General features: G+C 42.7%; 1 protein-coding gene across 1 annotated transcript; it reads right to left on the minus strand.

Moving 5' to 3' along the window:
- Window positions 1-4,909: 4,909 nt before the first annotated feature.
- On the minus strand, window positions 4,910-9,399 carry LOC108274484 (leucine-rich repeat-containing protein 10B). Its single transcript, XM_053685680.1, has 2 exons — window positions 9,000-9,399; window positions 4,910-8,884 (listed from the first exon to the last, which is right to left on the minus strand). Exon 2 carries the CDS (start codon window positions 8,390-8,392, stop codon window positions 7,232-7,234), a length of 1,161 nt encoding a protein of 386 aa, XP_053541655.1. The 5' UTR covers window positions 8,393-8,884; window positions 9,000-9,399; the 3' UTR covers window positions 4,910-7,231.
- Window positions 9,400-12,449: the final 3,050 nt, after the last annotated feature.

Here is a 12,449-nt window from a genome sequence, read left to right on the forward strand (position 1 = left end):
CAGCGCCCCCTGGAGCAGAGAGGGTTAAGGGTCTTGCTCAAGGGCCCAACAGTGGCAGCTTGGCAGCGCTGGGGCATGAACCTCCGACCTTCCGATCAGTAACCCAGAGCCTCAACCATCAAGCCACCACTGCCCATTAATAATAGTAAAAATTCTTCATGTATGTGGTACAAGGGTACAGAGGATAAAACAATGTCAAAGACAAACGAACGAATAAACTGGTGAGAAGCATCTCAATTTGTACATTATTCGCTTTCCCGAGAAGCTGTGATGTTGGCGTATTTCCTTCTGAAACAGGACGTCAGAGTGACGTCAGGTTGAAGAGCTTGACCGACTTACACAAGCAGCCAACAGCGTTCTAGACACACCGTACATCCGGCGAATTTAAACATATTTAATGACCTAGGTAAATATGGAGAACAGCAAAGAGTTAACCAGAGCCTTTTATTTACCCTTACTGACGGAGAAGCCTCTGTGCCATAAAAATTCTAGTTCTGTCATAGTCTAATGAAGCAAAATAACCCAGCTGTGTAAAGCCCCAAGTTGGTGAAACCTCCAAAATCTCCATTGTACAAATCCCACCCACCAGATTCAGAACGAAACTCCAACCACCGTCCCCCCCAATCTAAGGAAATCGTGTGGGAACACTGTGCTGGAAGGCGCATGGCAAAAAAGCAAAGAGCCACGTTTTCTGCCCAAGACACGCCCCTGGGGGTGGGACATACTCTATATGGTCCTAGAGCGTGTTTAATTGTATGAACCTGAAGATTTCCACAAATATGATTATCAATTTTTTTAATTGTTTTTTTTTTTAATAGTATTTCCAAGATATCATATAAAATTGTCCATAAAACCCTGCCTTGTGCCCAATGCTCCCTGGGATAGGCTCCAGGCTCCCTGTGACCCTGAAAAGGAGCAAGCGGTAGAACATGGATGGATGGATGGATTGTCCATAAGACTTAGGGACAGGTACAGAAAGCTTTTAAACAGCCATTTTAATTTCACAGGCACTTTAAAGAGAAGTCTTCCTTTCAACCGTTTGGGTTTCAGAATCCAGTTCCTCCTCTTATTAATTCCTCTAACCTTCCTTCTCGGTCATGACAGTTAAATAATAGTAGCAAAAATCAACGTTTCAAGTGGCGTACATTCGAATCTGTTGCTCGTTCACCGTCACGTGTTAGAACGGTATGTAGCTGACCCAAAGAGAATGAAGGTAGTATAAACTACAGACTAGTGTTCTACATGATTAAGTACAGAGGCTCTGAGCACAGTGCATGCCTGCTTTATGTCAGCGCCTGCAACAACACCACAAACCTACATCCAGAACGGTCCAAAATAGCCAGAGGTCTATGCCAGAATGTGTCGGTGGAAATAAAAGACATCAAAGACGTGGACGTAGCCATTCAATCCTTAGCATCTTTCTGTTGTTAGTAGGTTAGTATGAATTATGGAATATTAAAACAATACTCTAAAGCACACATTTTACATTTATGGCATACGCCCTTATCCAGAGCGACTTATATTTATCTCATTTATACAACTGAGCAGTTGAGGGTTAAGGGCCTTGCTCAAGGGCCCAACAGTGGTACCATGGTAGTGCTGGAGCTTGAACTCCTGACCTTCTGATCAGTAACCCAGAGCCTTTAACCACTGAGCCACCACTGCCCAAACATAATGATGTGCTTATCCATAATAAAACAAAAACAAAACATTAATGATCATGAAGACAGCAAACATTTGTATTGGAGGTATTTGCATGACGCACTTCCTGTAAACTCTCTTGTTAGTCTTGCACAACTCAATGCTTTGCACCTTCATTCATCCTCTCCAGAGTTACACAGTATAACCAATGATTTAATATGGCGAAGTGGTTGTGAGTTCAAGCCCCAGCACTGGCAAGCTACCACTGTTGGGCCCTTGAGTAAGGCCCTTAACCCTCAACTGCTCAGTTCTATAAATGAGATAAATGTAAGTCGCTCTGGATAAGGGCATCTGCCAAATGCTGTAATGTAATATAATGTCATGATTTGTGGACACCTGACCATCCCACCCATTTGCAGTTCTTGTCATTCGTCACAAAATTGTATCAAATCTGTATACTGTAGTATTACAGAGGAACTAAGAGGCCTGAACCTGTTCCGGCATGCCAACGCCCCTGTACATAAAGCGAGCGCCATGAAGACAAGGTTTCCTAGGTTTTGCCAAGGTTAGAGTGGAATCTGGGATGAATTTGATTACCAGGTCTCCTCACCCAACATTATTATTAGCCTGATCTCGCTAATATTCTTGTGGCGGAATGAACACAAATCCCCACACCCACACTCCAAAATTCAGCAGAAAGTCTTCCTAGAAGAGTGGAGGCTCTAATAGAAGCAAGGGGGGGACCAACTCCATATTAATGTCCATTGAGAAACGTGGGTGTGAGTCACTTTTGGCCATTTATACAATAGTGTATAAAGCATCTGGGATGACTAAGCCTCTGCTCATGGTCAGAGAATTTTACAGCATTGAACATTTTGGAACTAATCTCCTATACAGCATCTCCTCATTGCTTACTAATGAAGTCCCAGTCTACGCGAAACAGGTAATAGTGGCAGGTTTCTTTTTCCAACTGGAATGAGAGAAAAACCTTTTGTTCCAAATACCTCATGCTACAATAATGATGACTGAGAAACTCACCAAAATGATTTAACAGATGGTTTCTCTAACATTTCGACAGAAAGAGAAAGCGCAAGAGAGTTTAAAGGCAAGCGTTGAAGAAACAGTACAAGATAGAGCACTTAACCACAATTAAGCCATTTTAGCACAAAGGCTTTTTTTTTTTCTTTTGGAAAAAAGTTGGCCAATAAGTGTAAGTTGTGTAAGTTGGCCAACATAAATCATGATGAGACACTTTGTGCGACAATATATTCAATGTTTCTAAATGGAGCTTTTATAAAAACAAGAAAAAGCTACGTAATTTGCAATACATTTTGCCCAAAAAGTTTGTCTACACACACACGCACACACACACATTGCTCATATTACTGTAATCTTTAGTGCAAAAATATAGTCGCACAATATTGAGAGACTGTCTTCTCTTTGGTTTTAAACCATAATATTTTTTTGTAAATTGACAAAAAGAAATATTCCTTCATTCCTCTCAACGAGAGAAGCCTCGTCTATGTGACCGTGAACACTAGGGCTGCACAATTAATCGAATATCGATCCCGATTACGATTTTGACTACCCACGATTACACAGACATGATCGACTGCGATATTGACGATTAAAGTTCGTCCTCCGCTCATAGAAAACTCCGCTGCAGATCAAATCAGGGGCTTCCTAAACTTACAGACAGTCACCATAGAGCGGCGCAGGGATGATGTCATTTTGTAACGCTAAAACCCGGAAACGAGTTAGCATTGTAGCGCTCGCACTGCGAGCTTCGCTGCGTGCTCCGGCGCTTATGCGAGGGGAAATCATGACCCTAACATGTTGCTAAACGGCACTACAGAGGTTGTCAGGGACGTTAAACGTCATCACGCCGAACAGGAAAAGTCCGTGGTGTAGTTCGTTTATAGCGTACGGTTAGCTTTTTATTTCTGAGGATCGTATTTAGGTTTCAAACTTCATAAACGTTGTGCTCATTTGTGAAAATGATCTTGATGGGCAGAACGTGTTAGTGTTGTAAACGTTTGTTGATCACAGAGCTTATTTTTTTGCGATAATCCAAAAGCCTATGTGCAAATCCTATTGGGTTTTTGTCGAGGGAACCGGTGTGATGCTAACTTCCGGGTTCCGGTACAAAATGACATCATCCCTGAACCTTTCTATTGGGTGATTTGTCAGCATCTCTCCTCCTGTAAACACGGTTATTGCCTTTTCTGCATTCGCCTGAATTGTTTTCATTTGGTTGATGGTATTTTTATTTTTACTTACTTATCCTATAATTTGGGTACAATTTTATTTATACTTTGCTTCTACGAGATGATGCACTTTAAGGATCAGTCTAATTTGATGCAAAGATTTGTACATTAGCCGGAATGTTGCACAACATGGAGGTGAAAGCAGCGGTCCGTTTATTTAAATGTGAAAGCGCAATAAAAATATATTGTCCCTAAAAATCAATGAATAATCGAGATAAATAATCGTGATCTCAATATTGATCAAAAATAACCCCGATGATCATTTTGGGCACAATCGTGCAGCCCTAATGAACACTAAGTAAGATTAGCAGTTTTTCCATCACAGAATGGAGAAAAAAAAACAAACCCTGAACGTAATGTTAGCGATGGAGAGTGAAACAGAAAGTAATATGTTTTCCACCCACACTAGCCCACCCCCTCTTACCAAGTTAAACAAGAGGAAGGTGGAGGAAGGGTTTAAAAGGAGCATAACTTGACAAGAAGGGAACTAGAGTCTGACTGGAATAAATAAAGAGGGAAATACGCTGGTCATTGGATGAAGAAGTCTGAAGGAAATGAGAATTAGAGGACACCCCTGATGACAGCTGACCTCTATACTTCAAGTCTTGTTTAATCGCTCCCTTCTCGTCTCACGCTAACTTTTAAACATCTCTGCTTCTTACTCTGGCCTTTTAAGGAGAAGCGTCCCCATCTATCCTTTCCCCCTCTCTCATCTCCACACGTTTTCACATGTCGTCCTCAGAGAAACTCTAGCTGCTCTGACAAAGTTCATCAGTGTTAGCATTAGTTTGGCTAGCGCTGTACATTTATCTCTATGATCTTCAAAAGCTGTGTAGCTTCTGCAGCTTCTGTCTACCGTGTCTCATTTCGAAAGCAGCACATTTCACTGGCCTTTAGAGCCTTCGGTTGAATTACAACAGCTGGTGTGCGTTGTGGATATTTTAGAAGTCTGTTCAAGTACTAGATCTTTCTCCCAGTCGCACATGAATGATTGAAAAACGTTTTCGCAAACGCAATGATTATTTAATGAGATTTCGTTTCAGCAACAGACATCACGACAATCGCGATATCCAATTCCAGATACAGCACACTGGGTTTAGAGTAGAATTACACCCTCTCTCATTAACCCACTCATTTGCACGCACACACCACAAACACACACACACACACGTTGGTCTTCATTATGTATAAAGCTGTTAAAGTTTCAGTCCGTTACAGCTGCACTGTGTACATTGTTCTTCACAGGTTATTTGATGATAATAAATAAAGTCCAAAACCTAAAGGTGAGAGCCCTGTATTGCACTTGTTTCACTTTTTCTCACAGCAGCTTTGTTGGAGTAAACTCTGGAATTTTTAACCTAATGTCTATTTACCACATCCTGTACGATCGCTGGCAAAAAACAAACAAACAAACAAAAACAAACAAACAAACAAAAAAGACTTTTAATGTGTCCCTGTAGTGAGATAACAGAAACCCAGTTTACTTGAAACTCGCTTACAACGGTGGTCTAATGGCAGTTATTGATTTCAGTTAGTAAACCTTAATGCAAAGCATAAATATTTTTGTAGAATTCTTCATTCAAATGTATTTGGAGATTTGGACAATCAGATTTAGCTTGGGTTGCACTTGATACTGAGGACTCGACACCAGCAGCGTAGCTGAACACTTCTTCAACAGTCTTTGTTGGTTTTATTGTTTACATTTACATGCTAGCTATGATACAGTATTGGCTTGCATTTGCTCCAGCGACTACAGATCCAAGGCTGGAAACAACAGCCAGTGGGAGCAGGTAACATTGCTAACACACTGTTCATCAAGGTAACACTGAGAATTTCAATGGTTTATGATTGGTTTATGAATATAATCTGTTGAAATAAATCAAGCCGGTCATTCGGCTAAGCGTGTAAGAAAGCTAGCGAATAAAAAGATAACTTCAATGCCAGTTTAACAGTTTAAATATTCAAGGTATGATTGCATGTAGTTAAGTTGTGTCAGATACATGATGAATTTTATAAATTACAACCCGCCTAGTGATTCTATAGCAACAGAATAAAATTTATATTACACTACCGGTCAAAAGTTTAGACACATGCATTCTTTATTTTTATTTAACTACATTTTATAATAATAATAAAGTCATCAACACTCTGGAGTTATACAAATGGAACGATGGAAATTATGTTGTGATAAAAAAAAATCCAAAATAAATCAAAATAATTTTATATTTTAGCATCTTCAAAGTAGACGCTCTTTTCGTCTAGAATTTCCAGAAATGTATTCTTGACGTTTTCTCACGCAATTTCTTGAGGAATTTCCCTGAGATGCTTTTTAAACAGTATTAAAGGAGCTCACACCGACGCTGGACACTTATCGGCTGCTTTTCGGACATATTTCTCTCCGAGTCGTCCGTTTAAATAAAAAAAAATTTTGTGAATAAAATGTTAGTTTTCTACACCGATTTCACACATTTAATCACACACCTTCGGATCAAAAGCTTTTTAACATCATGAGAAACATTTTAGTCGAGTGTCCACAAACTTTTGACCGGTCATGTAGAGATATATATATATATATATTGCCTACATCTGAGGTCTCAATGATAATAATGTGTAGTTTACTACATGTTGAGTGTATTGTTTTGAGGTTTGGGGAATAGGAAGCACATATTAATATAAAATATTTTTTTAAATAGTGTGCAAGGAAAGGTGAAGTATAGTCTGAAAGCAGGTTTATGTCACTGGAACGTTTTTAGTGTTAAATGACCTACTCTTGTTGTTAAAATATAAATCATCATAAAATAAGTCCAGACAAACCCCTAATTCAGTTTATGACTGCGGATCTAGAGATTGATCAATCTTTATAATATCATGACATGGCAACCCTTTTTTTTTTTTTTTGTACGGGGTCAGCACTTTTAAAATCAACATACACTACTACTGTAGTGATCTTAACAGATTTTGGTGGGTTTCCTGTGGTGCTCTTTTTTTCTCTCGAGCCCGTTCCCTCCAATATATCTATGCACACGTCTAAGTATAGCAAACTGATTGAAAATTTTTGAATTCGCATTAGGTAAATTGAAAAAAAAAAAAAAAATCAAAAAATAAAAAATTCAATGTTTTAACGGTTTACTAAGAGAACTCGGCAACTACGTTTAAACCTCTATTGAGAGTGAGTTTCGGCCTTTGGGTTCTCTGCTCTTTTCTCAGTACAGGGAACTGTGTGGAATTTGCATATATAGTGCAGATGTGGTAAATGGATATTATGTTGAAAAATGCTAGAGTAGAGTATTCACTTAATCGAGGGGAGGAATCGATCATTACACTCATCTTCCTTGCTCAGCTTCCTCCCCTTCATACTCATAGCCTGTCTCAGCTTGTTCATATTCCAACTCTGCCCTTCCATAACCATCGTACCCCTCACCCTCATATTCAAGCTGCCTGGAATAAAATGCCTTATGTCTTTCAGACGCCACTTCTTCTTCTTCTTTGCCTCGTAATGTCACATCTTCATCAGCTGTTACTGCATTACTTGTTGTCAAAGTCTTGCTCATTCTGAGTTTCTTTAGTATTCCATGGACGATCGGGCTAGCTGCTGCGGCCGCAGCTGCTGCAGCTGCCGCCTCTGCGTCTCTTTGAGCTTGCAGCTTCTTTTCCTTTCTCATCTCCCTTTGCTCCATGGCATCTGCTGCCCCTTCCCCAACAATCACAACATCCTGTCCAAAACGCGGTGGCCCTTTCACAGGATTGTGGTCATAGGAAAAGAGTCGGAGTGCTGGGAACTGCAGCAGATTTGGGAACTCTGAGATACGGTTTCGGTCTAAATCCAGAACCTCCAGCTGCTCCATCTTCAGGAGAACACGTGGGAACTCGGTGAAGCGGTTGCCATAGAGCCAAAGGCTGCGCAGTGCTTCCATGCGCCACATGTCTGATGGCAGCGTTTTAAGTTTGTTGTCACCGATCTGCAGCGCACGCAGGTGAGGGAGCTCATATAGCTGCTTGGGGAAGTGCTGAAAGTAGTTACTGTCCACCCAGAGACAACGTAGGCTCTGCAGGTTTCTGAAATCTGGCGGCAGGCTCATCAGCCGATTGCTGCCAAGGTAGAGGCGGGTGAGGTTGGCCAACTGGCACACACTCGGCGGGACGTCATCCAGTTTGTTTATGTCAAGCGCAAGAGTCCGCAAGCCGTGCAGCTTAGCAATGCCATCAGGCAGATTGCGAAGCCGGTTTCCACAGACATACAGCTTCTCCAAATGTTCCAGGCCCAGAACTTCCTTAGGGAGGTATCGGAGACGAAAATGGCTCAGGTCCAGCACTGGATCTCCACTCGAGATTAACTCGTTAAAACACGAAGGCAGCTTTTGTTTCACCTCCTCTTCTTTCACTTTTGGCGTTTCCTCTTCCTCCACTTCCGCCTCACTGTCATCTGCTTTTTCTTTTTCTTTTCCCTTTTCCTCCTCCCCTTCTTTTTGAGAGGAGTTTCCCATGCCCTCCTTTGTCGGTCACTGTGTATGTACGTACTGTATGTGTCTGCCAGTTGGAAGATGTCAGAGAGCGTGTGCGCTTCAGGGTGGGCTGGGTGTGTGTGTAGAAGTCTGTTTCGCCCTCTGTCTGTGAGCTTCACTCAGAAGGCTTTCCCTGGCACAGAGAGATGCTATGCGGGGTTGCATGGTGTGTTGGTTGTGAGCTACCTGAACTCTGGTGCAGGACAGCAAGGCCGGACATCAACAAATACCCTCGCACCGTGGACTCCCATACTCAGCCCTAAAAAACCTCATTCATAATTCTAGAACAGATAGTAGTAGAAGTAGTAGTAGTAATAGTAGTAATAATAGTAGTAGTAGTAGTAGTAGTAGTAGTAGTAATAGTAGTAGTACCTGTAGTAATAGCAATAGTAGAAGTTATTGAAGGTGTAGTCATTAATATTGTCAGTGTAATTAAAAGGTGTAATCCTGACACAGGTGTAATCCGTTATGGCTCTGAACAGAGAAATTCAGCCTGGTTAGAAAAGCCGTCTGTCCCATAACTCTGAGATATCAACTGCATCTAAGCCACAAACTTTTGGTTAGCTCTCAGTGGCTTTCACACAAATACCTCCCCGTGTGCGCGCGGTGCGGTGCCGAGAGGATCTGGACGCCACTTCCGCGGGATCCGGAGGCACGAGACTCGTCTTTTCCGGGCTGGGGACAGGACTGAAGTCCGCGTTAGTATCACAGAAACCTGCTCACCGACCGCCGTTTATCAGGTGAAGGGAAGCCGCATGGAAACGCCGAATCGTCGTCGTCCTGCTCTTTGTTTCCGCACGTCGTCAGTTCGCTCTTCGGGAAAACTTCGAAGTCAGTTCACAGTGTAAAGGTTAAAAATAAATAAATAAAATAAATGTCGACGCTGGTGTAAAGCACTGAGTGCGTGTTTCCACTACTGTGGCGGCGGATGTGTTTGTGTCCGCCTACTACGTCTGTCTTAGCTGGAGTGTGTGTGTGTGTGTGTGTGTGTGTGTGTGTGTGTGTGTGTGAGAGAGAGAGAGAGAGAGAGAGAGAGAGAAAGAATATGAATGTGTGTGTGTGTGTGTGTGTGTGTGTGTGTGAGAGAGAGAGAGAGAGAGAGAGAGAGAGAGAGAGAGAGAGAGAAAATGAATATGAGTGTGTGTGTGTGTGTGTGTGTGTGTGTGTGTGTGTGTGAGAGAGAGAGAGAGACAGAGAGAATGTGTGAGAGAGAGTGAATGTATGTGTGTGTGTGTGAGAGAGAGAGGGAGAGTGTGTGTGAGAGAGAATGTGTGTGAGTGAGAGAGAGAGACAGAAAGAGAGAGTGTGTGTGAGAGAGAGAGGGAGAGAGAGACAGAAAGAGAGAGAATGTGTGTGTGTAAGAGAGAGAGTGTGTGTGTGTGAGAGAGAGAGACATACACAAAGCAAGACACACACACACACACAGAGAGAGAGAGAGAGTTCGCCGGTTTAAACTCTGATATTATTAGAAACACCAAAGGACCCCATGACCACTACTGTACACATTAGCCACTAAAATGAACCCCAACCAAAAAAACAGAACTACACCACGTATTGGAACGCAAGAACCAACTCACAAAACAAACTCCAATATTATCTGTCCCTAAATCATGGATACACCTCAGCTCCTTACTTTACTACGCTCAGAGACAGAAAGCTAAGAAAAGCCCTGATGATGAACAGGCTCCATGAACGCTGTGCCTCAGACAGACCGGACTGCCTGCAGACGAGCGGCGGTGCTCTCACTCCCACCCGGGAGAGGTGGACACATAGACATCCTACCTTACACACTGTCCTAAATACACCCCAAGCAGAAAATATGCAGCATCATGGCTGAATTTAAAGAGTGCACTGAAACACTAATATACTCCCATAAATCCTGGAGGAGAAAAGTGAAGCCATTATGCCAGCAGCCAAAGTTATGGCACCCTGCCATCATCTTAAGGGCAACCAGTGAAGCGAGTCTTAACAAATAGAACTGTTTTTTTTTATAACTGATATTATCTCCATCTAATGCTTTGTTACATTCTGCTATTACCTGCTCATGATAAATACAATTTTTCCTATTTCTTTAAAATTAATCTTATTACATGAACCTGTGGGCGCACGGTTGCTTGGTGGTTAGCACGTTCACCTCATGCCTCCAGGGTCGGGGGTTTGATTCCCAGCTGTGTGTGCGGAGCTTGCATGTTCTCCCCATGCTGCGGTGGTTTCCTCCGGGTACTCCGGTTTCCTGCCCCAGTCCAAAGACATGCATGGTAGGCGGATTGGCATTTCTAAAGTGTCCGTAGTGTATGAATGAGTGTGTGAATGTGTATGTGATTGCGCCCTGTGATGGATTGGCACCCTGTCCAGGGTGTACCCCGCCTTGTTCCAGATGCTCCCTGGGATAGGCTCCAGGTTTCACCGTGACCCTGAGAAGGATAAGCGGTATAGAAGAGGATGAATGGATGGATATTAACCTGTAATATCTGCTTTGGAAATAAGGTGATCTAACATTTGTGTCAACAAAGCATTTTTGAACTTGAAGTTGAATTGCAAACACTACAACGTCTCCATTGTGGAATTGTCGTGATAGAGATGCTGAGACGGATGCAAGTGCAAGTGAATTTCTCTTTAATGGGAGGACAGGCAAACAAATCCAAAACGGCAGAAACAGGCTCAGGCCATCTGCAAACAGGACAAACTGGGCGATGGAAAAATCGAGAATCTAAGCAACAGGTCAATCCAGATCAGCAAAATACTTTGAAAAACTTTTGAATCTTGAGATGGATTCACAGTTGCAGATGTGATGGGGAAGTGAATTCCAGAGCTTAGGGGCAATGTGACTAAAGACTCTTCCACCCTTGGTGCTAAAGTGCATGTCCGGTATTGCTAGTAGACCTGTTGAGGAGGAACGCAGTATGTGGGGAGGGGTGTGGTTCTCCAAGGGGTTTGTGAGGTAAGTGGGAGCATGATTATATAGGGCCTTAAATGTGAGAAGCAGAATTTTGAATTTAATTCGATAGGCAAGAGGAAGTCATGGTTACATGTTATGTTACATGGCTGGTTGATTTGGAGCATGTAATGATCCTTGCTGCAGAGTTTTGGTTTATTTGGAGCCGGTGAAGTAGTTTATTAGGGATGCCAGACAGGGTGGAATTGCAGTAGTCAATGCGGGATGTAACGTGGTAAATGGTCTGCACTTATACAGGGCATTTTTAACTTTAGTGGTTCCAAAGCGCTTTACACTGGTCCTCATTCACACACACTCACACACCAATGGTAGCAGAGATACTTGGGGTTCAGTGTCTTGCCCAAGGACACTTTGGCAATCGGAGTCACGTGGGCCGGGAATCGAACCGCCAACCCTACGATTAGTGGAAAACCCACTCTACCACCTGATCCACAGCCGCCCAATATGCCAAAACATAAGCATTGACCAAGACTTCTGTGCTGTGTTGAGTGAGGGATGGGTGTAGTCTCACAATGCTCCCTAGATGGAAAAAGGCACTGCGAGAAACATTGTTTATGTGTGCAGCAAAGGAGAGCGTGCTATCTAAAATGACACCAAGGCTCTTAACCTGAGTGGAGCAGGGTATGGTGCAGCCGTCAGTGGAGAGGGTGAAGGTGTTCATGTTTGCAAGTGCAGTTTTAGAGCCAACAACGAGTAGCTCAGTCTTATTGCTGTTTAATCTCAGATAGTTCTTAGTCATCCATAAACTGATGTCATGAAGACAGACCATGATCGTACTGGGAGGAAGAGAGGCTGAGGGCTTCATGGACATGTAAAGCTGAGTATCGTCAGCATAGCGGTGAAAGTGAACACAATGATGTCGAAGGATATTACCAAGTGGGAGGAGATAGATGATAAATAGGAGAACCCCCAAAACTGAGCCCTGGGGAACCCCGTAGATCAACCCTGGGTTACTGATCAGAAGGTCAGGAGTTCAAGCGCCAGCACTGCCAAGCTACCACTGTTGGGCCCTTGAGCAATGCCCTTAACCTTTAATTGCTCAGTAGTATAAATGAGATTAATGTAAGTCGCTCTGGATAAGGG

Source organism: Ictalurus punctatus, chromosome 14 (genome assembly GCF_001660625.3).
Source record: "Ictalurus punctatus breed USDA103 chromosome 14, Coco_2.0, whole genome shotgun sequence".
Taxonomy (NCBI): Eukaryota; Metazoa; Chordata; class Actinopteri; order Siluriformes; family Ictaluridae; genus Ictalurus; species Ictalurus punctatus.

What these genes read in the sequence shown, in the direction of transcription:
- LOC108274484 (XM_053685680.1), bottom strand. Translation starts at nt 8,392, where the DNA reads ATGGGAAACTCCTCTCAAAAAGAAGGGGAGGAGGAAAAGGGAAAAGAA.